Source organism: Arachis ipaensis, chromosome B10 (genome assembly GCF_059453495.1).
Source record: "Arachis ipaensis isolate K30076 ecotype BB chromosome B10, ASM5945349v1, whole genome shotgun sequence".
NCBI lineage: Eukaryota > Viridiplantae > Streptophyta > Magnoliopsida > Fabales > Fabaceae > Arachis > Arachis ipaensis.
This window is the reverse complement of record NC_142435.1, coordinates 147,209,076-147,236,970: the sequence shown is the minus strand read 5'-3', so window position 1 is coordinate 147,236,970 and position 27,895 is coordinate 147,209,076. Positions and strand designations below refer to the sequence as shown.

At 33.4% G+C, this 27,895-nt stretch overlaps 4 protein-coding genes across 4 annotated transcripts; 3 read left to right on the top strand and 1 right to left on the bottom strand.

Moving 5' to 3' along the window:
* The first annotated feature begins 921 nt into the window (after nucleotides 1-921).
* LOC107622820 (Polynucleotidyl transferase, ribonuclease H fold protein with HRDC domain-containing protein) lies at nucleotides 922-9,471 on the top strand. Its single transcript, XM_016324860.3, has 15 exons — nucleotides 922-1,806; nucleotides 2,761-2,916; nucleotides 3,531-3,689; nucleotides 3,770-3,853; nucleotides 4,191-4,270; nucleotides 4,617-4,667; nucleotides 5,323-5,431; nucleotides 6,082-6,164; nucleotides 6,351-6,396; nucleotides 7,133-7,220; nucleotides 7,322-7,488; nucleotides 8,042-8,107; nucleotides 8,189-8,326; nucleotides 8,418-8,516; nucleotides 8,703-9,471. Exons 1-15 carry the CDS (start codon nucleotides 1,093-1,095, stop codon nucleotides 9,363-9,365), a joined length of 2,703 nt encoding a protein of 900 aa, XP_016180346.1. The 5' UTR covers nucleotides 922-1,092; the 3' UTR covers nucleotides 9,366-9,471.
* A 2,657-nt stretch (nucleotides 9,472-12,128) lies between these two features.
* LOC107623271 (pre-mRNA-splicing factor cwf26-like) lies at nucleotides 12,129-13,046 on the top strand. The gene is made up of 3 exons (XM_016325469.3): nucleotides 12,129-12,263; nucleotides 12,387-12,640; nucleotides 12,761-13,046. The coding sequence occupies exons 2-3, from the start codon at nucleotides 12,409-12,411 to the stop codon at nucleotides 12,844-12,846; spliced, it is 318 nt and encodes a 105-aa protein (XP_016180955.1). The 5' UTR covers nucleotides 12,129-12,263; nucleotides 12,387-12,408; the 3' UTR covers nucleotides 12,847-13,046.
* A 2,065-nt stretch (nucleotides 13,047-15,111) lies between these two features.
* On the top strand, nucleotides 15,112-18,074 carry LOC107623270 (plant cysteine oxidase 2). The gene is made up of 5 exons (XM_016325468.3): nucleotides 15,112-15,760; nucleotides 16,271-16,392; nucleotides 16,470-16,629; nucleotides 16,729-16,932; nucleotides 17,715-18,074. The coding sequence occupies exons 1-5, from the start codon at nucleotides 15,565-15,567 to the stop codon at nucleotides 17,846-17,848; spliced, it is 816 nt and encodes a 271-aa protein (XP_016180954.1). The 5' UTR covers nucleotides 15,112-15,564; the 3' UTR covers nucleotides 17,849-18,074.
* Nucleotides 18,075-20,080: 2,006 nt separating this feature from the next.
* LOC107621844 (uncharacterized) lies at nucleotides 20,081-20,985 on the bottom strand. The gene has a single exon (XM_088499383.1). The coding sequence runs from the start codon at nucleotides 20,882-20,884 to the stop codon at nucleotides 20,459-20,461; it is 426 nt and encodes a 141-aa protein (XP_088355509.1). The 5' UTR covers nucleotides 20,885-20,985; the 3' UTR covers nucleotides 20,081-20,458.
* Nucleotides 20,986-27,895: the final 6,910 nt, after the last annotated feature.

The following is a 27,895-nucleotide window of genomic DNA, read 5'->3' as shown; positions in this document are numbered from 1 at the left end:
AAAAATTATTGTGCAATAAAAGCAAGAGATGAAGATTGAACTTTAATATTTTATATCATAGTAAATTAAAGTATTTGAGCCAACTGAACTATTTTTTATTTTCTGAAAAAGTACTACTAATTTTTTTAACAAAAATTTGGGGGGACCATGGCCCCTTTGTCTTAACTAAGCTTCGCCCCTGTCTCCAAATAATAAGTATACTGTTTCTCAAAAAATATAATTATATAAAGAGTCAAAATATTATTTTCTTTTTCAGAAATGTCATTTTATCAAATTTGTAGAATCAAAACAATAATTTACTGATTAATAATTTATTATCTATTATCTATTAAGAACATAACAAGAATATAAAATTATTTGGAGTACAAATTTTAATTCATGACATGTTACCCAATTTAAATTAAAATATATCTATATTGCTGATTAATTTTATCATTTTCATTAGGTAAAATTATTAAGTAATTTTTATAAATAATTTAATATATTTGACTAAATTACTATATGATCATTTTAACTATTACTTTTATTTAAAAATAATTTTACATGAGTATTTAATTTTTTTATTATTATGTATATTTAGTGTTCGTTTAGACGACATTAAATCAATATAAATATATCTTTTTAATAAAAAAAATTTTTCTTTTATTTTTCAGTGTTGTTTAAAAAAATTTTAATAATAAAAATAAAAATATTAAAAAAAATATTTTTTAAAAAATACAATTTACATTTTTTTAAAAAAAATATTTTTTACATAATAAATAAACAAAAAATATTTTATTTTATTTTATTCAAATATAATTAATAAATAATTTTTTTTACATAAAATATCCTAACATAAAATTAGTTTTATTTTTGTAAAAAATCATTAAAAGAAGATATTATCTAAGATTGGCATTTAAAAAAGTAAATTAACAGATGCGAAAGAAATAAATAACATATATATATGCAGTAGCAGCTCTTCCTCTTACACTTTTTAAGTAATAAAGCAAAACGGAGGAGTCTTGGGCATGGCGACGACGCTGCTAAACTCCTAAAACCCTAACCCTAAAACCCCAATCTACGACCACCGATCTTTCGTCATCCCACAACGCCATGAACGTCGATCGCGACCAATCTCACCTCACTACGAAGGTCCAGACCCTTCAAACCCTAACCGCTGGCCCCCTTTCCTCCTCGATCGCCAAGCTCTCCGCTTCCTCACGCTGCATTCCTTCCGACAAGGACTTTCACTTCTACCGCAACTTCGACGAATTCAAGGTCCCGATCGCCGATATCGCCAGGGAATCGCGGTCGATTCTTGAAGCCATCGGTGCCTCCGGGAGCATTTGGGGCAGGGAGGCGGCAACAGCAACGGCAGGGGCGTTCCCCGCCGACATGGACGAAGCGTACGACTGGATGGTGAGCGTTAACGACGACATTTTGGAACGGTTTGACGTGTTGGCGGACGAGTGCAGGAGGGTTCGTCAGCAGCAGGAGGAGGCTGGGCGTCCGGCGAGTGCAGCGGCGATGGAGGGTTCTGACGACGGCTTTCAGTTGGTTTGTGGGAAGAAAAAGAGAGGGAGCAGTCGTTTGGGGTCTCTGGGGAATGTGACCATGGATTCAGAGACGAGTTTGGCGGCGTCGGCCGTTAAGGTAGCAACGAAGGACAAGAAGACAGCGGGGCCGAAGCCAAAGGTTCCGTTTCACATACCAACAATTCGGAGGCCTCAGGAAGAGTTTAACATACTGGTTAACAATTCAAACATGCCTTTTGAGCATGTTTGGTTGGAGAGGAGTGATGATGGTCTGAAGTTTATTCATCCACTGGTTAGTTGATTGCTTAACTATTGTGCATTGATGTAATAGTAATAGATAGTTTGTAGATGATCCTCTACAGAAGTTACAGCTTAGTTCAAATCCTTTTGTTTCGAGCTTTTTACTATTTGTGTGAATATATTTTTGCTTGATTGAGAACTGAAGAGTATTAGTATGATTACAATTGGACTAGTTGTCATTGTTTAATATGTTTATTGTTCGCTGCTTATGATAAAAGAGCTACTGAGCTAGTTTTCAGATTCGGGTTGATTTGGGTATTTTACTTTTAATTTCTTTTGGTAAACAATTTTCAATTGTTCGTCAAATAAATGCTCAGAGTTTCATTATATTTCAAGTTAATCAAGCAAATAATTTGGTTGCAAGGTTCTTTGTGTTCTTATTGATGTTTCTATATTTGCCGCTAATTAGTTTTCTGTGATGACATTTATGTAGCTTTTTCCTGGATTACTTTGATACTCAGTGCAAGCACACATATGTATGACTACATATTTGCACACTTTGAGAGTGTTGGAACCTTAAAACTAGGGTTTGAAAGATATGAAATGATTTTAACTTGTTAGTGATAATCACTCTGAGTTGCATTTTGGTGTGATTATAGCCTTACATGGTTTGCCAACAATGAACTGAATATACACCCTTGGACCATTGTTCTCGTCTGTCAGGAATATTAGTTTCCATACAACAACAACAACAACTGCTAGTACTACCAAGCCTTATCCCATTAGGAATATTAGTTTCCATAATTTTTGAAAATTTTGTTCCTTATAATAGCGATTATATTTAAGGGGATGCAAATAATTATGTGGTCGTTCTCATCCGTGAATTATACATTCTTGAATATACTTGTCAGGCGCGCTGCTTGTCCGTTGTTCTGTGGTCATGCTTTTCTGTTTTATTTGGTTCTTTATGGGTTTTTGTTAATTAATTACTAATGTTTTATTCCAGGAAAAACTCAATGTTTTGGACTTTGTTGACAAAGATCTTGGTAATCTTGTGCCAGTCAAACCTTCCTCCCTAGATAGCACCCCCTTCAAGCTAGTGGATGACGTCAAAGGTTTGAAGGAGTTGGCTGCTAAGCTGCGTTCTGTTGATGAATTTGCGGTAAAACATGATTGCTATTCATGAATTTTCAATAGTTTTCTTCATGACCAGTTATAGAACTAGATTATTCTTTCTGATATGTGCAACTTCAATGTTACATGATAAATAATCAGGCGTTTTAAACTCCTAATCTTAAGTAGTATAAATCCAGATGAATTTCTCTGCAGTCTGGTATCTATTTTACCCTTTTATTGTTCCCTTCTCAGATCAGAGAGAAAATTCTGTTACTAGAATTTCAGCTCTTTTTTATATTATATTTAACAGTCATTGACCAAAAACCCCCAGATTCAACACCAAGCGTGAATTGTATCATGTGTTATACTCTACCATGTATCTTTTTATTGTTTTGATATAAGAAGAATATCATTAAGATGGAGGGAAGAATAAGTCAAGGAGATGGTGGATAAGAGTTCCTCCACACAATAGCTAAAAGAGCTATCTTGAAAGCATCCCTTTCCAATCTCTCAAAAATGTCCAAGAGAGAAATTCCTCTAAAAACATATGAGCTTTACACCAAATACATGCCAAACTTACTGTCCCAATATTCTGATTGTTATGTTTCCATTGCTTATTTTTATTAAAATTTTTACTTCTGTTGTTGTCTGGATATTCAGGTTGATTTGGAGCACAATCAATATCGATCATTCCAAGGGTTGACCTGTCTGATGCAAATCTCAACAAGATCTGAAGATTTTGTTATAGACACTTTGAAACTCCGTATTCATGTTGGACCCTATCTAAGGGAAATCTTCAAGGATCCTTCGAAGAGGAAGGTAGTTGCATGTGATTGGTGTTTCTTTCAATTCAACATATTTATTGGCAACATTCTGTTGACCCTTTTCTTTTTAATTAGGTCATGCATGGTGCTGATCGAGATATTGTGTGGCTCCAACGAGATTTTGGCATTTACATTTGTAATTTATTTGACACTGGCCAGGTTTGTTACAAATGTCTCTATTCAATATTGGTATTACTATTACTATTACTTTTCATATTTGATTATCTGGGATACAGAACTTTATAGGCAGGTCTATGGTCAAAATACTTTACATATCAAATGATGCTGGATCTAAATCTAGATTCTCATTGTTTGGGTATTGATGTATTCATACTGTATTGAATTGTTCTGCAAAACGAAAAATGGAGAGTCAAATATCTGCTAAACTCTTTTGCTCGTTATATGATGTTGCAATAGTCCATGTTCCTTTACTGCTTAGTAGTATTTCTTGCTTGTAAAAGGAAAATTATTTATCCATTTCTATTGCATTTCTTAGGCTTCAAAGGTGTTAAAATTGGAGAGAAATAGTTTGGAGTATCTTCTGCATCACTTCTGTGAGGTTACTGCAAACAAAGAGTATGTTATATTCATACTTAACTTTAGTTACTCATTGGAATGCATTTAGTTTGGATATAATGTCAGTTTAATTTTTTTTTTTTCACATGGTTATCCAATAATGTTTAGAAAGATTATTATACAAGTTATTTGTATCACTTTTAAGACTTTTTCCCTAAGGTTTTCATAAATGGTTGGTTCAAGTGGCTTTTTTTTTATCTCGCCAACCGATATTTAAGAGGCACCTTGGGGTGTCATTTCAAAGTCATCTAAAAAGTGATACAAATAACATTATGCTAGCATTATTTTTAATCATTGTTAAATATAATCTATGTATTGGAAGGCTCACTAAGTAAACTTCTTTCAGATACCAGAATGCAGATTGGAGGTTACGCCCTCTTCCTAATGAGATGCAAAGGTACTATTGTGTTTAGAACTAATCATTTAATCCTCCCATGGTCCTTCCTGTTATTTCATTTTATATTCTACTGGTTCCATTCTCACTGTGGTACTAGATTTTAAAAATGTTTTAGTAAGTTGATCAATGACTAATTTGCAAGACAATAATCCAAGGTATCTAGAAGCCCTAGGTTAGATTTCCCATGTGTTCAGGTGGTATTTATATTTGATTGACCTGAGACTATGGAATTCGCTCCTTTGGCACTCAGGACGAGCCAATCAATGTTGACAAATCCGCGTATTTACCTAAACTTGTGGAGCTTAAGGAGAAAGCCAACCCACAAATAGTGTATTATCTTCAAAATAATGTTTAAAAAGTAAAAAAACACAATATCCAACACAATATAAATCTCTGTTGTGAATACTTGTCTTCGTTTATCAAGGGGAAAAAAAGAATTGCTATGATAGATGAGTCATGCAAATAGTGAAAGCATTATGAGAACTCTGGTTGTCTTCTGTTCTCTTTTTTCCACTTCCAAGAAAATAAATGTATGAATCACGGAAGATAGATGGTCCAGTCTTTAATGGTTTCGATTTCTTACTGCTGTTTATGGGTTGATGGTCCTACTACTCTAGTTACTATAATATAATAAACTGTTTTTTTCATGTTGCAGATATGCAAGAGAAGATACACACTATCTGCTGTATATGTATGATTTGATGAGGATTAAGCTATTTTCGATGCCTAAGGAGTCTGAAAGTTCTGATACACCTCTGGTAGAGGTATCTACTTAGTCCCAAAGAAATATCTCATGTTGGAATAAGTTCATTAACAATGTCAATTGAGTTGGGAGTCAGCCTTGTTAACTTCTCAATAGATTTCAAGAAGTATTTTCTCACTGGTTTATGTTTGTCGGTATGCCAGTTCTACGATCTTGAATTTGTGGTTTCCTCTATGGTCCAGTAATTTATAATTTTGATTTCCAACACTAATGCATTTACTGACAGCAAAATAAAAGTTCACATTTCAGTTTATTTGGTCAGCTACTTTCTCTTTTTTCCATTTCTTCATTGTGGCACAGTTGCAGCTTTCCAATCTCTTCAATATTTTCGTACTTCTTTAATTCAGACTTCAGAGTTGATATCAAACTAGCTTTTATCCATCAATCCTTTCCTTAAAGGCATTGTAGTGTTCCTTTTTTCCACTAGAATACCATCTCACTTATTTGAACTACATCTGTGTATTCTGTAATTTTGCAATGGTTGGTTTGACCTACTTGACCTTTCCATCCTGTCCATGTTTTTCAGTTGTATTCGAAATCATTAAGAAATTAGCAAAAACATCATAGTTGACTGATGCCTCAGTGAATCTTTTGTTTTCCTCCTTGTCCTCCTTTGAGTTCCTTTTAAATGGAATTTTATTTTGCTCACAGGTGTACAAGCGCAGTTATGATGTCTGCATGCAGCTATATGAGAAAGAACTTTTGACAGAGAACTCCTACCTCCACATATATGGGTTTGTTACCGTTAAATTTTCCAAAATTTATTTTTTACTTTTTTCCCCATGCTATACAAGTAGCAAGCATTCTATGGCTTACATATGGTTGACTACTTTCAATTAGAAGATATTGTTTAAATTTTCTGCTTTCTATGTAATGTCTGTCTAAGAGGCAAAGGGGAACCTGCTGCTGTTTCTCTACAGGTTGCAAGGCGCTGATTTTAATGCTCAACAGCTTGCCATTGTTTCAGTAAGTTGCTTGTTTACTGTCTGTAGCACCAATCATAGAGCATTTTATAGGGATTAGAATCTTGCCTGATTTTCCTGTTGTACATAGGTTTTGCAGTGGCTTTGGAAAATGGTTTCCCTTTGCTGGTTTATTTAGATAAATTTTTGTACATTAAATTTGAAGCATTTTGCATGATCTAACATCTGTATTTATTTCTTGAATTCAAGTAACATCTAGAAATGTGTGATTTCTTCAAAATCATCTTCACACGAATGTGATAAACTGCTTCCCACTCTTGAACTTATGAAATTTTGTAAATTAATCACTTCCAATTCTTTTTAATTACATTAGTCTGTTCGCTCTTTTTTTTTTTTTTTTTTTTTTTTGGGGATCACCGCCACCTTTGCTTCTACTATATAGTTTTGCAGTTTCATTAAGTACTTGGGGATCATCTTAAATATTAACTTGCACTTTGTACTTGTACAATCATAGTTGTCCTATCTACTATAGTACTATCAGATTTTATTCTGTGAAATAGTGTTCCACTTTGTGTAATGAAACTAGTTGCATGGCCAATTAAGAAAAAAAGGACGCAATATCAGGATTCAGGATGTTGTAATGAGAAATAAAAATAATAAAATCTTCAAGTTGTAAAGCCAATTGTTAACCTAAAGGCATCCTGGATGCTTATGTCAAGTCGGATGTCCTTACTGTCACATCTCTTCTTGCTCTTATACTCTATCTGCATGGCATGCAGGGCCTTTGTGAATGGCGGGACCTTGTTGCTCGGGCAGAGGATGAGAGTACTGGATATGTATTGCCAAATAAATCTCTTCTTGAAATTGGTAAATGAAACTCTGGAGACCTTGCTATCTTTTTTCTTTAGATGTTAGTAGTTAACTCGTATCTCACATGTCAGCTTAATTTATCTTTACTTGTTTTAAAGCTAAACAGATGCCTCTCACTACAAGCAAGCTGCGGCGATTGGTAAAGTCAAAGCATCCATACATTGAACACAATCTTGATACTGTTGTCAGCATAATTAGGAATTCCCTTCAAAATGCTGCTGCCTTCGAAGAAGCTGCCCAACAATTGAAACAACTTGCTGCTTCTGTGAGTAATATGTTTACCATTTTTCTTAACCTGGAGTGACACTATGGTACACATTGATGTTTTATTACTGTGGGAAACACAATTGTTTTAAAGTTGCAATTTTAAAGCGGTAAAATATTATCTCGCTTTTATATGACGTAATGTTAAGAGAATTTTTGCGAGAACATTTGTGTGAAACCTTAACACGTGCAACACTGGACATTCAAAGTGCGATGTTTCTTGGGCAAAGGCATTTGTGAGTGATCCAGACCCAACCATATTAAGAATTAAGTGGGTTTAAGTTCAAGGTTTCCAAGATACACCTTCACGCTCATGACTTGACGGATTAGAATATGATGTTTGCAATGCTGGACATTTACAAGTGGCTAATTAACAACTGCGGATACTCTCTGTTGCCATATTTAGAATTGATCGAGTTAACTTGAGATGTTATCTAATGTGTCTTCCCTGCTTTTTGAGTGCTCAATCAGCGTACTAGATTGATGTTATACATTTTATTTGCTATTAATTTCTGATTTCATATTTGGTTACATATTTGGATGTTACTATATAGGCATCAGAAGTTGTAAATGTCAAAGGTGGAAGTGAAGATGCGCAGCAACACACACAAAACTCAAAGGTTGGAAATGCTATTCGAATTGAAAACACTAGTTGTGTTAATATCCAAGGGAATTCACTTACATTCCTAGACCTTAAACAGGAAACTATCCAGCAACAGGGTACAAACGTTCTTGTAAAAGTCAAGCCTGCAAGCCACCCTTCAGAGCCCCCAAGGGACAGTCTTACTATTGCAGAGCAGCATAAGGATGGAAATGGTAGCACATTTGCAATCACAAAGGTTGCAAAAGTTTTACATTTTTAAATGTTATTTCAATATGTTTGTCTCCAACTGAGGAGCGTTGATCTAATTGTTGCTGTTTCACTGATAGGGAAATGGTGCCACTGTTCAAGTGCTAAAAAAACCTACTGGCGCTTTTGGAGCACTGCTGGGAAATTTAGCTTCAAAGAGGAAGCTTGATCCTGATAAGGTAAGCTTGTCATAGAGATTTCAGTATTTCACTGTGCCTGTTATTGGCACGATTAGACCTATAAATTGTGACTTAGAAAATCTAATTGGTTCTAATTGCTTGTGACTGAGATAATCTAATAAGTTCTAATTGCTATTGCTGTCGCAACTTAATATCCACACTGCATCTCTTGTGATGTCTTTTTAGGGCAAGGAAGATACCAAGCTGGAGCAGATTAAATCTTCAGTTAATCTTCCTTTCCATTCATTTTCGGGCAGAAATGAGAAGCCAAATCCTGTGGTAGAACCTCCTACTGTAGCATCTGAAACATCTGACTTACAGAAACCTATTTTAGAACCAGTTTCCACCTCCAGTCTAGAAGAGATCATAATGCTCGAGTCCGGTGTGGGTGAAGAAAATACAGAGCAGAATGACCAAGAAAATTCTAACGAGCACAGGGAGAAAAACTCCAGCGTGTCCACTTCAGGAGAAGAGGACGACAACAACGAGCCATCTTCTCTCTCAGAATTGTCATCAAGCTTTCAAAAGTGCTTTCAGTCAAACAATAAACAGAGTAAAACCAAACAACCCAAGAAACTAGATCAACCCGGTGGCTTGTTGAAGCTGAAGCCGTTTGACTATGAAGAGGCTAGAAAACATATCAAGTTTGGGGAAAAGACAAATCATTCATCTCCGGAGAATGATGATAGCCATAGAGAGCAAGATGACTCAGGTAGCAAGAAGAAACGTTCAACGGGACAGGGACAGGGGCAAACAAGTGATTTGGCAAAACAATTGCCGCAAGGTAGAAGACGCCAGGCATTTCCAGCTTCTGGGAATCGTAGTGCAACTTTCCGCTATGATTCATGAATGCTATGTACAAAGTAAATTGGAAACCAAAATGTTGCATTTAAGAATCACATGTCTTGTCCCTTAATTTTACGTGTTTCATTTACAAGAATGAGAACTTTTTGAAGCTGAGCAGCACTTAACTTAATTGGGTATAGGAATTATTAGAAGTTATGAGACAATATAATATACAACATGGAAAAGTATATGGAGCTAAAAGGTTACAAGCCAAAAACTAAATAAAATTACATTAATTTATATTAATAATTAATTTTAAATTTTTTAAATTTAAAATTTAAAAAAATTTAAAATTGATTAAGTAAATATAATTAAAATCTATAAAAACTTTCTTTTTCTCTCTCATATTTATCTACTCACTTCCAATAATTACACACATAATCACACACATAGGCCTCTCTCTCTCTCACCGTCAGCCCTTTTTGCCTCCTCATCGCGATCCACTTCTTTTCTATCACCGACATCTGATTCGTCGGATTCATCCGACAAGAATCCATACTCAACACGTGGATTAGACAAGTTTTGAGAACTTCTAGCTGAACTTGATGAGAGAAGGAAGAAGGTTTATTCCAAGATGAACCCTCACGACATATCCTTCGTTCGATTCGCGTATTCCGACAATGATGATTTCGTCCCTATCGTCATTATGATATTGATTTTGGTATTCTTGACGGTGTTTGGTAGATCGGTGGCGACACTTTGCACGTGTGTTTTGTGGTATGTAATTCCAGTGATGAGTGATACTTCTTTTTCTTCTTCTTCAAGTTCAAAACCAATAAGAAAAACCGTGAGGAATACAAATAAAAAGGAATATGTAAGAGGGTTGAGTGAAAAGAAGATGGTGGTGATGAATGAGGGTTTAAATTCTTCATCAAAGGACAATGGTTCACCGAAACATGGCACGGTAACAGCATTATCATGATGTTGCTCTTTGCGTTTTGGGATATTAGGTGCCGTTTTGATGATTAAAGAGACGACAAATTACACAATTACAGAAATATAAAAAAAATATTCATTTAATATGAAAAAAAAAACATTCTAATACTTAACAAAAGAAATATCCAGTTATATTTTAGCAAAAGTAATTAAATATCTATAAAATTTTAAAAAAATATAAAATTCTTAAAGAAATAGAGACATTCACAGTTGCAATACAAAAAAATTCGAAAAATATATAAAAGAACATCTATTTAGTATGAAAAAGAAACATTCTGATACTTAGCAGAAAAAACATCCATATATATTAACTCGTAGAGATTTTGGATTCACCCAAAGGTATTTAGCTGGTTTTTGGCTAATACCCTTTTGGTTCCCTAGCATTACTCTTAATATTAGGGTAAAAATAAATATCCTCGCTCCCTTTGAAGCCTGTTCATAAACCTTCAAAATGGAACCAAAAAATTTTGTAGGTAATGCGACGTTCTCTCACGACTTTTTCTTAGTGTTATGAAAACTCTGTTGGTTCAACTGGGTTAATCGAAAACTGATTTTCTAACCGATTTGGTTGATGTAAAAAATTGTCTGACAAAAAACCGATAAAAAATTAGTTGAACTGGCGATAAACCATGAACCAGTAGAATCGGTAAGTTTTTTAACGGTTTTTATAATTATAATTAAAAAAAGAAAAATAGATTATATAAACAATCCGGCGGCTAGAGAATCAAGAGAGGTCTAGCCAATAATAAGCCAACAAATATTTTTGAATTATATTCTATACTAATTAATAACATTAATTGTTATTAATAACATTAATTGTTATTAATTAGTGGTTATTTAAATTTTTTAAAAGATACAAAATTATGATTATTAATTGTCTCTTCTTACTCTAATTTATCTTTTTCCATTTATTACGCTAATTCCTCTTTCAAAAAAAAAATCGAAATTTCAAAAACAAAAAGAACCAAAAGTCCAAAACAATATAAAGAATCATCCAAATCAAAAAAAAAAACGTACAAAACATAGGAAAAAAAATTATTGAAAACTAATAAAAAGAATAATCCGAAATGTAGAAAAAAAGAAACATAAAAAATAGTTTAAAAAATCATTCAAAACCAAATAAGAGGAGGAGAAGAAGAGCCACAGCCCACAGGGTGGCCGGCGACGATGTCTTGGACGGCGTTGCATGGACAGTGGAAGACTCGCGGTGACGTGTTGCGACGAATGGAGGAGTCGCCGTGGATCGGAGTAGTTGATCGCGCGTTGCGAATGGAGACCTGGTGGTGGTTGCGTCACGACGGTGGAGAGTCGTGGGGTGCAAGTGGTGAGCGATGGGGAGTCACGAGTGGTAAGGGTGCGTCGAGCGACCGATGGGGAGTCACGATAGGACACGAGAAGGGTGAAGTAAAAGCGCGATGGTGGTTGTCTTTCCTACGCGAACGGCAGATGAGGTGACAGATAAGGATGCAAGGACAACTGGCGATTGCGCGCCAGGATGAAGGAAAGAGGGATTAGGATTTGTGGTTTTGTGTGGTGAATGGTGAGTGCTAAGTGAAAATAAATTTGAATAAGTTTTGATTCAAAAATGCCAATAATTTTAATTAATCAAATTTTAAGTTTAAAAAAAATTTTAAAATTAATCATTATTATTTGAGTTCTTTTTTTTTTGTTTGGGTCATTATTATTATTTGAGTTCAATTCTTGCTGCTTGACACTTACCTTCCTATCCTTTTCCCTTATATAAATACTTAAGTAGCAGCCCTCCTAACCCACAAAACCTTAATCCACTACGCCACTACCCCCTCTCTCTCTCTCTCTCTCTCTCTCTCTCTCTCTCTCACAGCCAGCGGCAACAGCAGCCACCGCCTCCGCCGTCGCCGAACTCTTCTCGTCAACCAGAGGGTGCCTCGCCGCCGGCAGTGACAGACATAGGGTTCCCTTATATAACTACCTAGTTTGTAACAGGTCATAAGCTATCCTTGATATGTAATGTTTTCACCAAATTGCTGTTGAAAAGATGAATCCTTTTGCTGTTTTCTCCCATCTTCGTTGCTGTAAATAACTAAATATGGTTTTGTTTTCTTTCAGGGACGATCCAGAACTTGACAACATGCTCAAGGAAAGATTAAGATGGGGTGATCCTATGGCACATTTGGTAAAGAAAAAATATCCAGAGCCTGTTCTTCCGGATTTGGGAGAAGGTGAGAAGATGAAAGAATCAGGTTTTGTTGTTCCGCAAGATATTCCAGATCACAGCTGGTTGAAAAGAGGTTTAGATGCTGCACCAAATCGCTATGGGATAAGGCCGGGACGACATTGGGATGGAGTTGATCGTAGTAATGGTTGGTTCATTTTGCCCTTCGTTTTTGTTACCTGGCTTTTACCTTTCATTATTATGCGGAGATTATAGACAATTTTATTCGCTTGTGTTGAATGATTGACTTAAGCTTTTCTCGTTATAGGTTTTGAGAAGGAATTGTTCAAGAGAACAAATGAGAGGCAAGCTCGAGACAGAGAAGCTTATCTTTGGTCTGTCTCCAATATGTGAAAAATGATAGTGTGTAGGTGGACATGTTTGTAGATTTTAATCATATGGATTTTGAAGGATTTAAGGTTGATATGGCCAAGATTCAAGGGAGCTGGAAAATTGATTAGTTCTGCTACCCTTAGCCAGCCAAAAATTCTTTGCATCCCATCACTTCCTAAGTAAATGGCAACATTGGCAGAGCGCGTTCTTTGGTTCCGAAATACTCAACACAATAAATAAAATAAAATACAAATTCAAACTGATTAAGAGATTGTCTTAGGCGCATATCAATATTCAAAACAATAAAAGAAGTTGACGGAAAGTTTAAGATCGGACATTTTAAAGTACTATTATTTTATTCGTTTACTTAATTAATTAATTAGTACTCAAAATAACTAAGAAAATTATCTTTCACTCAATTAAAATTTTGACACGATATTTAATATTAGGGTAAAAATAAATATTCTCATTGCCAAAATTTTGTAGGTGATGGGACGTTCTCTCACAACTTTTTTTAACTCTTGGTTTCATAATTTGTCTTAAAAACATAATTCAAAAACAAATATATACAACTTTTTCTAACTCTTGGTTTAATAATTTGTCCTAAAAACATAATTCAAAAACAAATATATATTAAATATATATATTTTAATTTTTAGTATTGACTAATTGACAATGTAATACAATCACAATTGTTCTTTTAAATAATTATTTAATCAATGTAAAATGTGATTATGTGATTGAATATATATAAAATAATTTTATATTAATAATATATTAAAATTATATATATTAGTAGTAATAAAATTAAAACAAGGATTCAATTTTCATATATTGTCAGTAAAAAGTTTATTCATGCAATACTTATATTATTTTATTGGTAAAAATTAATTATATAAAATTAGCTGATGATAATATGTCCCCAAGAAAAGTAAAGGATGTTGTAGTGTCTTTTTAGAAAATATTCTGCTATTAGAAATAAGAAATAAAATTAGTAGGTTTTGAGTTTTTTTTTTTGTAGGTTTTAAGTTATTTTTGTAATTATTTTATATTATTAACGTGATATAATTAAATGTCAACAAATTATAACTTAAATGATATAATTTTTTCGTACTCATGGTACTCATAGCGTAGTAAAATTTCATTCTTAACTTTAAAAAGAAAAACCGTGACATAGTTAAACACTTGAAACAAATTCCAAAAGTATACTTATCGCTAAAACAGAAAAATATCTAGGAGAAGAAAACCGGACTACGTTGTTGCATGCCAAAGGTGAAACGAAAAGACAAGTGGACACGCGTCAATCTGAACATAGAAGCAAGCCCACCACGCCTTTCTCTGGTCTCTAAAATGATAACTACGTTGTGAATTACCTTAATCTACCTGTGATCTCATCTTTTCCCTTGTTTTGCGTCCACGTACATCGCCCTTTCATTCCACACACAACACTACTTTGATTACAGATCTAATCAATAATAATTATTATAATTTTGTGTGCTGTTAGATCTAAGCTATTATTATGGACGTGGATTACAAATAAATCAGCCTATCTATATATTTATTTATTCACTAATCTTCTCCTCTAAGCTCTAAGTCTATTAAAGCACCTTGATTTTGTCATCCTCCCTTTTGAAACCAGTAACAGTGGATAAAGAAAAAAGTTGCCACCTAATTTACTATTTATATTATTTTGTGTAATTTTTTTTATAAGATGAGTATTTTGGTAAATTCAACTATGGGGTCGTCGTCCCAGGTCTCAACTCAAAACAGGGGGTCGCTCTAACCGCCAGTTTCCAAACAATTCTATGGGGGCGCAAAGTGGATCTAAATACTGCTTTTTCTTTTATTTTTTTAATTTAATTTATATAAACTATTAATTTTAAAAATTTAAAAAAATTACACAAATAATTAATTATATATTATTATATTAATAAAAAAATTAAATTTTAAATTAAAACTATTTAAATATAAAAATATAATTAATTTTTTTTTACTAAAAATAGGAGGCTCGAATCCACAATCTCTTAATTGAATATAGAGAGATTATGCAATTTGAACTATTACTCATTAGCATATAATTAATCATTTTACACATTAGTATAATTATTAAAATATTTAATTTTACTGATATTATATTATTGAATACACATGTAAAATTATCTTATACTACTAGAATACATCAAAATTAAAATCATATTAATTTTTTTATTTGATTTTGTTTTGATTTCTTCGTACTCGCAATAACGGTTGTCACTTGTCAACATGGCACATTGGCACTACATTCCTAAAAGAAAATAGCCCATGGTTTTCAATCTTAGATTTCTCTCTCTCTACACTTTCTCTCACTCTAAACTAATTCCATTATTCTTATCTCACTACATATAAATATCATCACCTCCAATTTCTCCCAATCTTCTCTTACATCTTCAGAAACCTCATCGTACTGTAGCAATTTTCATACACGTTTTATTTAAGTTGTTTGGGTCATTTTTGCAGAAAATATCAAAGATTCTCTTTCTTTCTCTTTCAGTCAACCATTACCTATTTCATTCTTTAGTTCCAAATCAAATTTATAGTAATATCAAAAGTACCAGAAGAGTTTCCATTTTTGAATCACTCCAAAGTTGTTGAAGAAGAAGAAGAATCATCAAACTTAGAAGTCCATCTCCAAGAGGAAAATGTTGATCCAGCTGAAACACTGAAGAAAAAATAGAAGTTCGTTCGTTCATTCATTCATTCATGGAGGGTGGTTTAAGGATTGGTTGTGCAAAAAGGGTGATCGCGAAGAAGAAGAAGCCTTATCGGAGAGTAAAGAAGGCAGTGCCTAAAGTTCCAAAGGCACTTGAGGATCTTTTCCTTTCATGCAGAGAAACATTCAAGGGTCCTGGAACCGTTCCTTCACCACAAGATGTTCACAAACTCTCTTGCATTCTTGGTACGATATATATGATTTCATTTCTTTGGATTTTCATGTTCTTTTATAATTACACTCACAGGTTGATTATGACTAATTAATTGGATTTAATTTCCATTTACGTGTAGTGGCTATTTGATTGTTTTAGCCTTTGCACTATATATTTCTTTTTTCTGCCCAAGTCTTTTATTTATTTATTTATTTATATTTTGCAGAATTTTATGCCTAACTATTTTCCAATTTTATGCCTAACTATTTAATTACCGCATGTATTCTCATCCAAAAGAACAAATATGAATCAAAATTAAACTCTACCTAGATAATGTAATGACATTTCAAAGTTTGTTTATTGTTTTTGTTTATGAAAATATAAACATTTGAGGACAATGCACCTTTCTTGTTTTTGCTAAAATTACATTTGACAACATCAATTAGTAGAAAAATTGAGGGGATTTATTTCCGTCATTCAAGGTCCTTAATTCTTGATTGATTTATGACTTTCTCTGAAATGGTGTGTGGTTAACAAAACAGATACCTTGAAGCCAGAAGATCTTGGGCTAAGCAAAGACTTGCCATTCTTCAATCCTGAAAACCCCATCAAAGATAACCCAAGGGTCACCTACACAACAATATACCAGTGTGCTAATTTCTCGGTATGTCTTGGGAGGATTCATCAATCCAAAATGATGCTAATGTTAGGATACTTACTAACTTTCTTTTGTTCTTGCAGCTCTGCATCTTTTTCCTACCAGCAAAGGGAGTAATTCCTCTCCACAATCACCCGGAAATGACAGTTTTCAGTAAGCTTCTATTGGGGAAAATGCACATCAAGTCTTATGATTGGGTTGATCCTGAGATCACTCGCCGTCTTTCGCATCCACAATCACAATGTATGTATTAAATTTGTTAGTCTTGAGTTAATGGGATTGGGAATTGAGATATACACTAGTTTCTGAAATCTAACCCATATTCTAAACCTTGTCTTGCAGTGAGACTGGCAAAATTAAAAGCTGATAACGTCTTCACAGCGCCGTGCGACACTTCGGTTCTGTATCCAAGGACAGGAGGTAATATCCATGAATTCACAGCCATAACACCATGTGCTGTGCTTGATGTAATTGGTCCTCCTTATTCCAAAGAAGACGGAAGGGATTGCTCCTACTATAAAGATCATCTATTCACTACATTTTCCGGTAAGCAATCCCATCATTTTAGACAATTACTCGCTCCGATTCAAACTGATAAATTGTTTTTAACTTATATTTGGACTGAATGGTTTTATGACATGGTATAAACTTTATCTGAAAAGATTTAGAGTTCGATCTTTGGTGAATGTCAAAACTAAAAAGTTAGCATAAGGCAAATAAAAAAAAATATCTATGCAAAAATCAAGCAACCTCAAAAGAGTCTTTTGCTTGAGTAGGAGTGTTAGAGACATAACTATTTATGGTGCCTCATCTTATTAGCTTAAGCTTTTGGAATGGATGGTTAATGTATGTTTGCATGCAATTTGGATTCATAAATTTGTTAATATGAAATGAAAAAAGTGTTGTATAAGGAATTGTCACTTCTTAGACATGTAATTCATGTCTTCACAAGCAGGATGGATTTTGTTCTTTGTTTAGGAAAAGGCCTCACCTTTTAAGGTTTGGTTTGGTTTGGTTGGATAGATATTTGTTCTTAAAATTTTTGTCTGAATTTAATTTTCATGACATTTAGACGCATATTGTCACATCAATAAAAATAATTAATAACTAATTTTCAAATTCGTTAGTTAATCATCTAACATGGCATGGCATTAAAATTAAATTCTTTTTTATTCCATAAATAGAAAATCTATGTCCTTGTCTCTGTTTTTTGTCAATGTATTTCTTAGATTAAGAGACAATCTCTAAACACAACCTAATATTTTATTTAGAATTACACTATGGTGAAGTTTGGGTGATTAAGCTAATTAATTATGCTAATTATGTAGATGGCAAGGGAGCTGAGGTGAAAGAGGAAAGTGATAGGTACGGATGGTTAGAAGAAATTGAGATGCCAGAGAATTCAAGAATGGATGGAATCAAGTACTTGGGTCCTCCAATTACTGCAGACAGAGAGTTGTAGATCAATGATATGTGTTCCATTTAGGTCTTAGTTCTTACTTCTTACTGTTCATAACCACAGGCATATACAAGTCACCTACCACTTCATCATCTGTTTTCTTGTGTTGGTTTTAGTTTTTTTTTTCCCTTTCAATTTGTTTGGGTGCTGTCGGTTGTAGATGTTTAATGATACCTACATGTTTAATCACGTTGAAAGTAAATCTCAAATCGGTAATTTCTTGTTACTACCTTTGGTTTTCATGTTCTAAGTCATTTGCATAGTAATTAAGAAATCTAAAGTTTGGAATCAGTTGTAAAATATTTTACTATTTTATGGAGGGTGAAAATAGAAAATGCCAAATAAAAGTATATTAAATGTGGAGAGTAATAAACGAGTTTAATTAAAAAATTAATTATTTTTCAGTTAATTAATTTTTTATAATTTTTTATTTTAAATTTTAAATTTTATATTTTAAATTTTTTGCATAAAACTTGTCTCATGAGTGGCTGTAACGAGTTGACCTACTTAACATAGCTAAAATCCTAAAAGTAAACTGTTCAATTATAATTATAACTATGTATATGAATTAAGAAAATCTTAATAACATATTTGATTAAGTGCTTGTTTGGGCGTAAGATTTTTATTTTTCAGCGTATTTAGTAAATTTCTAGTAGTAAAAGTAAAAGAACTAGAAAAAAAAATATATATATTTTTTGAGAAACTGTAATTTATATATTTTTTTAAAATTTTTTTTTTAAAAAAAATATTTTTATGTAATAAATAAACAAAAAAGTACTTTTATATTGTTATACTCAAATATAATTGATAGATAAAAAGATTTTTTTGCATGAGATATCTAAACATAAAATTATTTTGTTTTTTCATAAGATCTTTTAAAAAAAGATAATTCGAAAAAAAATATTTTCTTCAGAAAAAAAATCTTTTTTTAGAATCTCATCCAAACAAGCTCTAAATAATGTGTGTACAAAATTACTTTTTATTAATTATCCAATTCTTCTATTTATTTCTTCCCTACTTATTCTCTGTTATTCAGTTAATAATTAACTTAACTGAATTATTACTTTGGACCAAGTTGAACTACAAAGATGGACAACTATTTGGTGACAAGGCGGGTCAGACGGTTCGGGTTAGATGAGTACGGTCCGGGTTAGACGAGTTTTTGGAATATAGCAGCCTCAAAATTCTAAATTGGTCCATCTTTTTGGTGAGTTATGCTTGCCAGGTTCAGCCAGGTTCAAAAATTAATCAATCGTGGATTGGAATTTACATACATGAAAGCGAAAAAAATTCTTAACACTTACTTAAGTAAAATAAGTGAACGAGAGATCTGATTGTTACGCCAACTAAAGTTTGTTTTCATCATGTAATTACTTACATACAAGTGTTTAGTCATGGCTGGTGTGTCCAATTTAGCATGGAAGGCCCAATAACTTTATTTGCATGACCACACTGTCCAAGATTGTGTCATGCATTTTCATGATCCGTCTTCAAGAAGCTACGCCTTGTCCTATCAAAACCTAAACACCTTACGTCATCCTACAAATGGTTAATTATTTCCTATCTTGTTATTCTTTCTATGTTCGCATTATTCTTTAACTTTAAGGTAAGAGTATATTCTTTAACTTTGTTAACTCATGTTTAGATTTAAATTTTAGTAGCACAATAGCGGTTAAATCACTAGGATCGATCTACTTATGCATTATATATATGTTCTAGAGTCTTACTGGAACCGAGATATATCTCTACCAAGGACTAATTCTTTAAAAGAGTCTGGTGTTGACTAATGAGTTGCTGTATATATAAGACAAGATTTGAATCTCTTATACTTGTTTAAATGGAATAATAAACTGACCACTCAATCAACTAAATTGGTTCATTGCTTTTACAATTTGTACTTCATTTGGCAAGATTTATGAAGAAATTTTTTGAATCGGAATGATAAGTGATTAACATATGTAATTAAAACAAAAGTCTCAACCAATCCCTATCTCAAATTAAAAACCGGAACTTTCATAATCAGCTAGACCCTCATATTATCCAAAACTTTTGTTTTATTAGATTTTGAATAATAATAATAATAATAATAATAATAAATAAACCTCTTAAATGCCAAGAACCACCCTTGCGCTCGTGTCACTTCTATTCCCACCCAGTGGCTGTTCTTTTTGGTGAAACAAACAGAAAATATTCTAACTCAAACACGATTTTAGCATTATTTCATAGAGAACATGATTTTTCGAGGAATAAATGGTCATTTTTCATCATATAAATGTGAGTTCTGATAATCCTAATCATAAAAAATATACACTAATTCAATACTCATAAAAGACTACAGAGATGAGTAATATTCAATTGTTAATTTTATGGAATTATCACAACATCGGATAAATAACAAATTACTAAACCTATTTCATAATCAGAATCAGAACAGTGAGGACTCCCGTTTTGATTCTGAAATAATAATTTACTCTTTTTGAGTAATTTTGGTAGAAATTTGAGTGCAATTAATTTCATTTGAAGCTGATAATTTAACTGATAATTTAATTTGACTAAATTATCATCTAAAAATATTGAACTATCAACTTTACACGAGGTAAATACCAGTCACTTCTAGACGCCAAGATTGCATACACTGGCGGAGTTTCCAGCAGCGACTAGTGACTTGTAGATCTGAACTATCACCTTCTCGTCGTACTCTTTGGGCTGGGCCGGCCCAAGCCCACCAATAGCTACAGAGTACGGCCCACCGAAGCCCGTAGCGGAGGCATTCATGGTCATGACACGGGAGTTGGCGAAGCCGAGCATCATCCTGACATAAGCATCCCTCAGCCACAGCAACATCTTCTTTGGCGAAGGGACTCTTCGGATTCGGATCTTGGGCGCAACCTTGACCCGCCATCCCCAGAATCGGGTCCCACGCCGTGACCCGAGTTGCTCAGACTTTGATCTGCGACCCGACCCATGGAGCTTGCGGTAGCGTCTCCTCTTTTGGAAATCCTTGAAGCTCTTGTAGACGCTCACTGTGATGCCTTCCATTGAAGTTAGAGAATGAGAATGAAAATGAGAAAGAGATTGAAATGAATTGGTTAAGGAAGTGAAGGGAGTAATAATGGTGGTAGGTGCATGTGGACAGGGACACCTTATAGTAGACATCATACATTAATACATGGGTTTGTGCTAAGCATTCCTTGTACATTTGGTTCCGGATTCTTTTGGATTTTCTGTATACCTATTAGAAAAAAATTTATATGTATTAAAAATAAAAATAAAAATAAAACTTTTTATTTTATATAAAAAATATAAATGTTAGTTTTTAGTATATTTATTATGTATTTATTAAAATAAAAAATAAAAAATTTTATTAATAATAATTTTATTAGATCTTCTAACTTTTAACTAATCTCTTACTATATTTACCAATTACTATTCCCAAAATTTTTACTCTTAATGCGTTGACAAATTAAGAATGTATTGGATTTGTATTTTTATTTTTTTATTATTATTTTTTAATTTTGTGAAAACAAAAAATTAAAAATACTAAAAATAAAAAAATTTGAGAAGGTAAATCAAACCGAGTCTTTAATTTCTAAATTCAATACAATATTAAATAGTAATAAATAAGTCTCCTAATAAGGTATTTTCTCTCAGATTAATTCCTTACCAAGAGAAACTTTGTCTATGAAAAGGTCTATTCATATTGAAGTTGTCGGGGTTCATAAATTGTAAGTACTTTTAAATATGCTGATATAAATATCTCTCCAATATATCCATCTGGAAAACGAAAATCTCTCCAAGTAATTTGATTGTGCAATAATAAAAAATATTTGCCTTGTAGAACAAAATTCCTTGCATTATTGTAACACTACTCCATATTACATCAAGATGAAGAAACTGAATTTTCAAGTAGGATAATACTAAGGAGACAAAAAAAAAAAAACAGCCAAAATTTGTTTTATTTAATATTTATTAATTATCGTAATAATTAATGAATACTAAATAAGATAAATTATAACTGTTTTTAACTGATTTTCTTTAGTTACCAAATATTTTCGTTCCGAGCATGCGCATACTTGTAATGTATGTATTTTATCTATTTTTTATATATTCATATGATTTTAAGAGAATTTAGATTCGAGTAAATTTTTATAATAGTGTTTGAGATTTATGAGATTACTTAATTTAATTTTTGAGATTTTAATTTTATTATAATAATCTCTCAAATTGAATTTCATATACCATACTAGTCCTTGAACGTTTTTTATTGATAATTGTCATGTATCATGATGGTCCCTCCGCCACCTTTTTATCCTTTTTCTCTCTCTCTAACGCACTCTTTTCCTTTCTCTTTCCATCATATTTTTTTGAAAAAATGCTTAGAAATTATTATGGTACCTGAAACTCAATTTAGAAAATCATTATACTAAAATTAAAATCTTAAAAATTAAATTGAATAATTCTATAAATCTTATGAACTGATATAGAAATTTACTCATTTAAATTTTTTTAAAATAAAAAATTTAATAAAATAAAAAGTTAATCACGATTGATTTATAATTTTTAAAATATATAAGTTTTATTATTTTAATTTAAAAATGATTAATTTTTATTTTATTATTTATCAATTTTTTTATTTTATATTTTAGAGAATGTTGATCCGGTTTAGGAGGTGAGGCAGACGTGACATATTTAATGGGCAACGCAAGCTGGTACCTATATTTCGTGCACATATAGTCATCACTCTCTTTTAATGAGTTTGGTAGAACTTAGAAGTTGCATACTTGCATGTGCTGATAATTTAATTTGTGGCCAACTAATTATAATTTATTAGTTTTGAGCATTTGTTGTATCTAGGGATGGTAATAGGTAGGGTATGGTAGGGTTTGGATCCAACCCTAATTCTACCTGTGGATTGAGATTTTTATATAAACTCAAACCTATTCTATTTGCGGGTTGAGAATATCCTAACCCTAACCCTATCCGCTTTTGACCCGCGGGTACTCGACTCTACCCGCGGGTTACAAAAAATATACAACATTATTATATAATTTGATGATAATTTAAAATAGAACTGATTTTTATATAAAAAAAAATATTAAATTATCAATTAATGATTTTCTTTTAATGGTTAAGTATCTTTTGCATTTAGTGAGAGGTATTTGATTTAACATACACTTAATATATATTTTTATATAAGTATATAATATAAACATATATAGAGTGCGGGTTGGTCGGGTAGAATTGAGATTCAACCCGCACCTTATCCGACCCGCACAAAAACCCTACCCGCATCCTACTTTACTCGCTGCAGATTAAGTTGGCAACCCTACCCGATCGGGTGGAATCAGGTTGAGTATCCGCAGGTAAAATACATATTGCCACCCGTAGTTGTATCATTGTAAAGGCTCATAGTTAAATGCACACCTCAACAATTGTTTCTGACTTCAATATAATGTTTCTAACTTCTTAAATTTCAATATTGTATGATCCTCCAAAAATTGTTTTTATTTTATTATTTGTATATTTCCAGATAATCTACTTAGACCCACCAATTACTCCACATATCTTTTCAGTCTTCTTCGAATTCTAATTTCAAAATATTTCATTCACATAGTCTCCTATTTCCTTATTTGCAATTTTGTATGGTGCACAACTTGGTCATTAAGTTTCAATGAAAAATGGCGGATGGTTATCAGTGGCTAAAAGAAATGGGTTGAATCTTAGCTCCCTCTTTTTTAGCTTAAAAATACTTGTTGACCTTCAAAACCAAGTTTGGAAACTTTTTATCCTTTTTATCTCGTAACTAGTCACGAGACTTTTTCTTTTATCTCGTCCCCAACCACGAGACTTTTTTTTTGTCTCGTCACTTGGCACGAGATATTTTCTATTTTTGCTCCTGTGCAGTAGAAACAGAAATGGAGTAGAGAGGAGAGAAAATTACACCCAGATATATCCTGATTCAGCTGCTAAGTGCAGTGCAGCCTACATCCAGTCTCCATCACAAACATGATGGAATTTCACTATAATCTTCCTGATTACAATCTGTAAAGTGCTAACCCAGCTTACAAGGGGATTCCCACAGAATCATGAAACACAACATAGATGAACAAATGAACTCTAAGGATATCTATGGCTTTTTCTTTTAATTTTGCACTCTCTGCCTTTTTCCGCTCTATGGCTTTTTCATACAAATCTCACTGTTTGCCTTTTTCCATGAGACTCAAGACATGACAAAATTAAACAGAAAAATACAAAACAAAATACATTGAAGGAGAAGAGAAAACTGTTAGCTCAGGTAGCTCTGAGAATTCTGTGCCTTGCACTCTCAAACTTTCTCCTTACTTCAAACTGTGACTGTTCTCTCTTTTTATAGAAGGGGGAAGCCTCCACACTTGAAGCCAAAATCTAAGCCAACTTCTTCTTCCTTCAAGCACAAACCAGTTCGGCCAGAGAGAGAGAAGAGATAATCTATACAATAACCAACATGCAATTACCTCTAGTCCTTCCTTGGTCATCACTCTTCATCAATCCGAGCTCTCCATCCTTGGCTTGCTCTCGAAGATGGATTTTTGGCCCTTGATGCTTCATGATGATGATGACTTCTTCTACTCCACTTTTGCTTCCTTCCTCACGCAGCCACCCTAGCTACTTTCTGTGATGAGTAAACCCAAAAGCAGTGACAAGCCATCTCCTCCAAGATCTTCTTTCCTATTGGCCGAATCTCCTTGCTCCATTTTTGGTATGGAGAAGCTAAGATCTCATCACAAAATCATATTACAAGTGATAAGAATCTCAGCCACTATATTTTTTATGTTTTCTTGCCATCATTGTGATGGTCTTGAGACGTGCTCCATCTTCTTTTCGGTGAGTAGGTGTAGCTTCCATGGCTTCCTGGATAATGACCGAAAGAGAAGAAGGAAAGATGAGAAAGAGTGTAGAGTTAAAGTAAAAGCAATTAGTTAAAATGAAACAAATTAATGTGATTGCTTTTTCTTCCCTAGCTTGAGTGGCGTGCTGCATTAATCAAATCAATCATGTCACTCATACTCTCTCACTTATGTTTCCAATGCTTGCAAATTAAAATTTGAAATCCATCCCAAAGTGAAAAAAAATGGAATCCGTTGGAGAGCATAAGGCAAATGATAACATTTGCTTTCCTGATGGACTTTGGATTAAGCATTGGATCACTTAGCATAGATCTTGGGCTTGTGACAATAATAAAATTAATTTGGCCCATTATAACAACTAGCTTCAGCCACAAATTAATTTGGACATTCAAAGCTGAGCTAATAGTAAAACACTTGAGCTTGTCAATTTTCTTTTGTTTCGGCCCAAAATCAATTCAGCCATACTCATCATGTATTCTTGCATTAAATCAAGGCTGAGTATAATTGGGCTTGCACCAGAATTTTATTTTCGGCCCAATTAAAATCTGCATCACAAAATTATTAATTAACATATGTTAAATGAAAATTAAATTAATAATTTTGTAATTAAATATTTCAATAATGTTTGCTCATCATCAAAATTAAATTGGAGTTTTTCAAACTCATCAATCTCCCCCTTGATGACAAACATTATTAAAATTGAAATAGAAAGAAATTTAAAAATTAGAGTATAGAGTACTCCCTTTGAAGATTTGTTTTTCTCCCCCTTTCAAATTGTTACAAGGCTCTCCCTTAATGTATGCCATTCTAATCAAGGAAAGCACTAACCTGTAACAGTTTTAATCAAGCTTCAAGTAACAATGTTATTTAGCATATTCATTACATGATGCTAAATGCTTGATTTATGAGCAGATTTGAATTGATAATCAAAACTTATTTGTTATCATAAATTGATTTTCTGCTCAAATATTACACACATCAATTGAGTACAAAGAAAAATGATGTTCAAATATTTTCCAGTCAGGATATCAAAACAATATTATTGTGGTAAGGGAAATATTTTTTGAAACACACTTGATCACATTAAACATGGCAGCTATTATATATAACACAGTTTAAAGGAACTGCCAAAAATAAGTTATCAAGCCATCATATTTATCAAGATGAATCAGAATATTCTTATTTCAAAAAGGCATGTATCAAGATAACTCAACAACTAGGCATTCATATAATCAAAACAAATGCATTGCCAAACATCATAAACCAAATGCATTTCCAGCAGCACTAATCACAGTAAAACAGATCAAATATTATCAACATGCAACATGTATCCTTTTAACAAGGGTGATCATGAATTTTCAACCGAAAATTTCATCCCCTGTTCTCCTGTTCATCATGAATTTTCAACTGAAAATAAATTTCATCCCCTGTTCTCCTGTTCATCCCCTGTTTTTCATTTCAATTTTTTTTTGCTTTCTCCCCCTTTTGTCATCAAAGGGGCACCTGCAAAAAGATTTAACATAGAAGCATAATATGCAAAATATAACCCAAAAGTGTCTACAAAATATCACAGAGTTATTGTTCCAACAGAAACAAAACAAAGCTCCAAATTGAGCCTAAGTGTGCCAATATCAAACAGTAAACATAACTTTAATCATCAGAAAGATTAAAGTCAGATCCCTCAGCCCCTGCTTCACTACCAACTTCATCATCAAGGCTTTCCAGCATTAGACCGACCCTTTCTTGGCATTTCTTCCAGGCCGACTCATTTTCATATGTAAGTTTGCGAGCAGACTTGTGAAACTGAACCATGAGATCAGACATGTTTGAGAATTCTATGAGAATGTCTCTTAGGGAATCGGTTGCCTTTGAGGATTCTGGCCGGCTCTCAAAGTCATCATTAGAAGCCATAGATTTCTTTTCCTTTTTAACAGCCCCACCTCCTTTGATCATAGAGACTTTGTTCTCTACATCCTCATTTGTTAAATCTACCTTAAAGTACTCAAAGATGCACGTGAGAAACTTCCATAAGGTAAATTAGTCTTTTTTGTACTCTTTACAGACTCCCACATATGTCTAATCATGAGATAACTAAATGAAATAGAAGATGAAGTAACGAGAGCAAATATTATGAGACAATCAGATACGGTTACCCTGTTATGAGAGCCACTTTGTGGGGTGAGAATGTGAGTTATGATGTGGTGCAGCAGGGAGTTGGTTGGTCCAAGAGCCTTGTGAGTCGGAATAGTGCCGTCTAGTCCAGACAGATTCTCACAAATTTGATGAAGAACTTGCTTGTATGCGACCCCAACGTGCGCATCCCATTTGTCAGACATATAAACCCTCAGCCCTTCATCAGTGTAACCAAGGGCAGAGCCAATGGTCTCAGCATTCAGAGTGATATGCACACGCTTCACGTAGGAGTGAAGACTACCATCAATCAATCTCAGATTCGCATAAAACTGTCTTACCAACCCTGGGTAAACCATTTTGTGAATGAGGAGTAATGGAGACCATTTGAGATTGTCAAACAGAGGATATAAATCAATCCCTTTGGAAGCCAGAGAATCAAGATTCACCAAGTATGAGGGACACAGATACCGCTTTTCCAAAACCTCTTTGTGAAATTCATAGAATGCACATGTAGAAAACCTTGAAGGATCAAAATGAGAATGTGGCTTATGAAATTTGTTCTTGAAATCCATTGAACCAAGGTTTGCGGGTTTCCGGGTCTCATGAAGCACGAAACCTTTGGTTTTCTGAGAGCTCTTCCCAGATGCATGAGGGGTGGACTTCTTCGGTGGTGATGGAGGAGGTGATGTATGAGATTTCTCTTCCTCTTCCTCCATGCTTGGTTCCTTGTTCTTGTCACTTTTTCTCCTTTCAGAGGATTTCTGGGCTATAACCTTGCGCCTCATGGATTCAGTTTTCTTGGTGAGAGGTGAAGGGGAAGATGAAGAAGTGGAGTGAATGTGTATGTGTGTATGTGTTTGGGGAGTGGAAGGCTTTTGAGAGAGACTAATTCTTTCACTCTTCCTTGGTGCTGTTTTCTTTTTCATTATGAGGAAGATGAATGGTGATGGAAGTTGGAGAGAGAGAGGTGGCCAAATGGTGAGGTGAGTGGAGGAAGGTTAGAGGGACATTAAATGCTGATTGGAGAGAG

Coding starts and splice junctions, on each gene's coding strand:
- LOC107622820 (XM_016324860.3), top strand. CDS start 1,093: ATGAACGTCGATCGCGACCAATCTCACCTCACTACGAAGGTCCAGACC. Junction 1,807..2,760: donor TGAAGTTTATTCATCCACTG/GTTAGTTGATTG, acceptor GTTTTATTCCAG/GAAAAACTCAATGTTTTGGA. Junction 6,397..7,132: donor AACAGCTTGCCATTGTTTCA/GTAAGTTGCTTG, acceptor CATGGCATGCAG/GGCCTTTGTGAATGGCGGGA.
- LOC107621844 (XM_088499383.1), bottom strand. CDS start 20,884: ATGGAAGGCATCACAGTGAGCGTCTACAAGAGCTTCAAGGATTTCCAA.
- LOC107623270 (XM_016325468.3), top strand. CDS start 15,565: ATGGAGGGTGGTTTAAGGATTGGTTGTGCAAAAAGGGTGATCGCGAAG. Junction 15,761..16,270: donor CAAACTCTCTTGCATTCTTG/GTACGATATATA, acceptor TTAACAAAACAG/ATACCTTGAAGCCAGAAGAT. Junction 16,933..17,714: donor TCTATTCACTACATTTTCCG/GTAAGCAATCCC, acceptor CTAATTATGTAG/ATGGCAAGGGAGCTGAGGTG.
- LOC107623271 (XM_016325469.3), top strand. CDS start 12,409: ATGCTCAAGGAAAGATTAAGATGGGGTGATCCTATGGCACATTTGGTA. Junction 12,641..12,760: donor TGGAGTTGATCGTAGTAATG/GTTGGTTCATTT, acceptor TTCTCGTTATAG/GTTTTGAGAAGGAATTGTTC.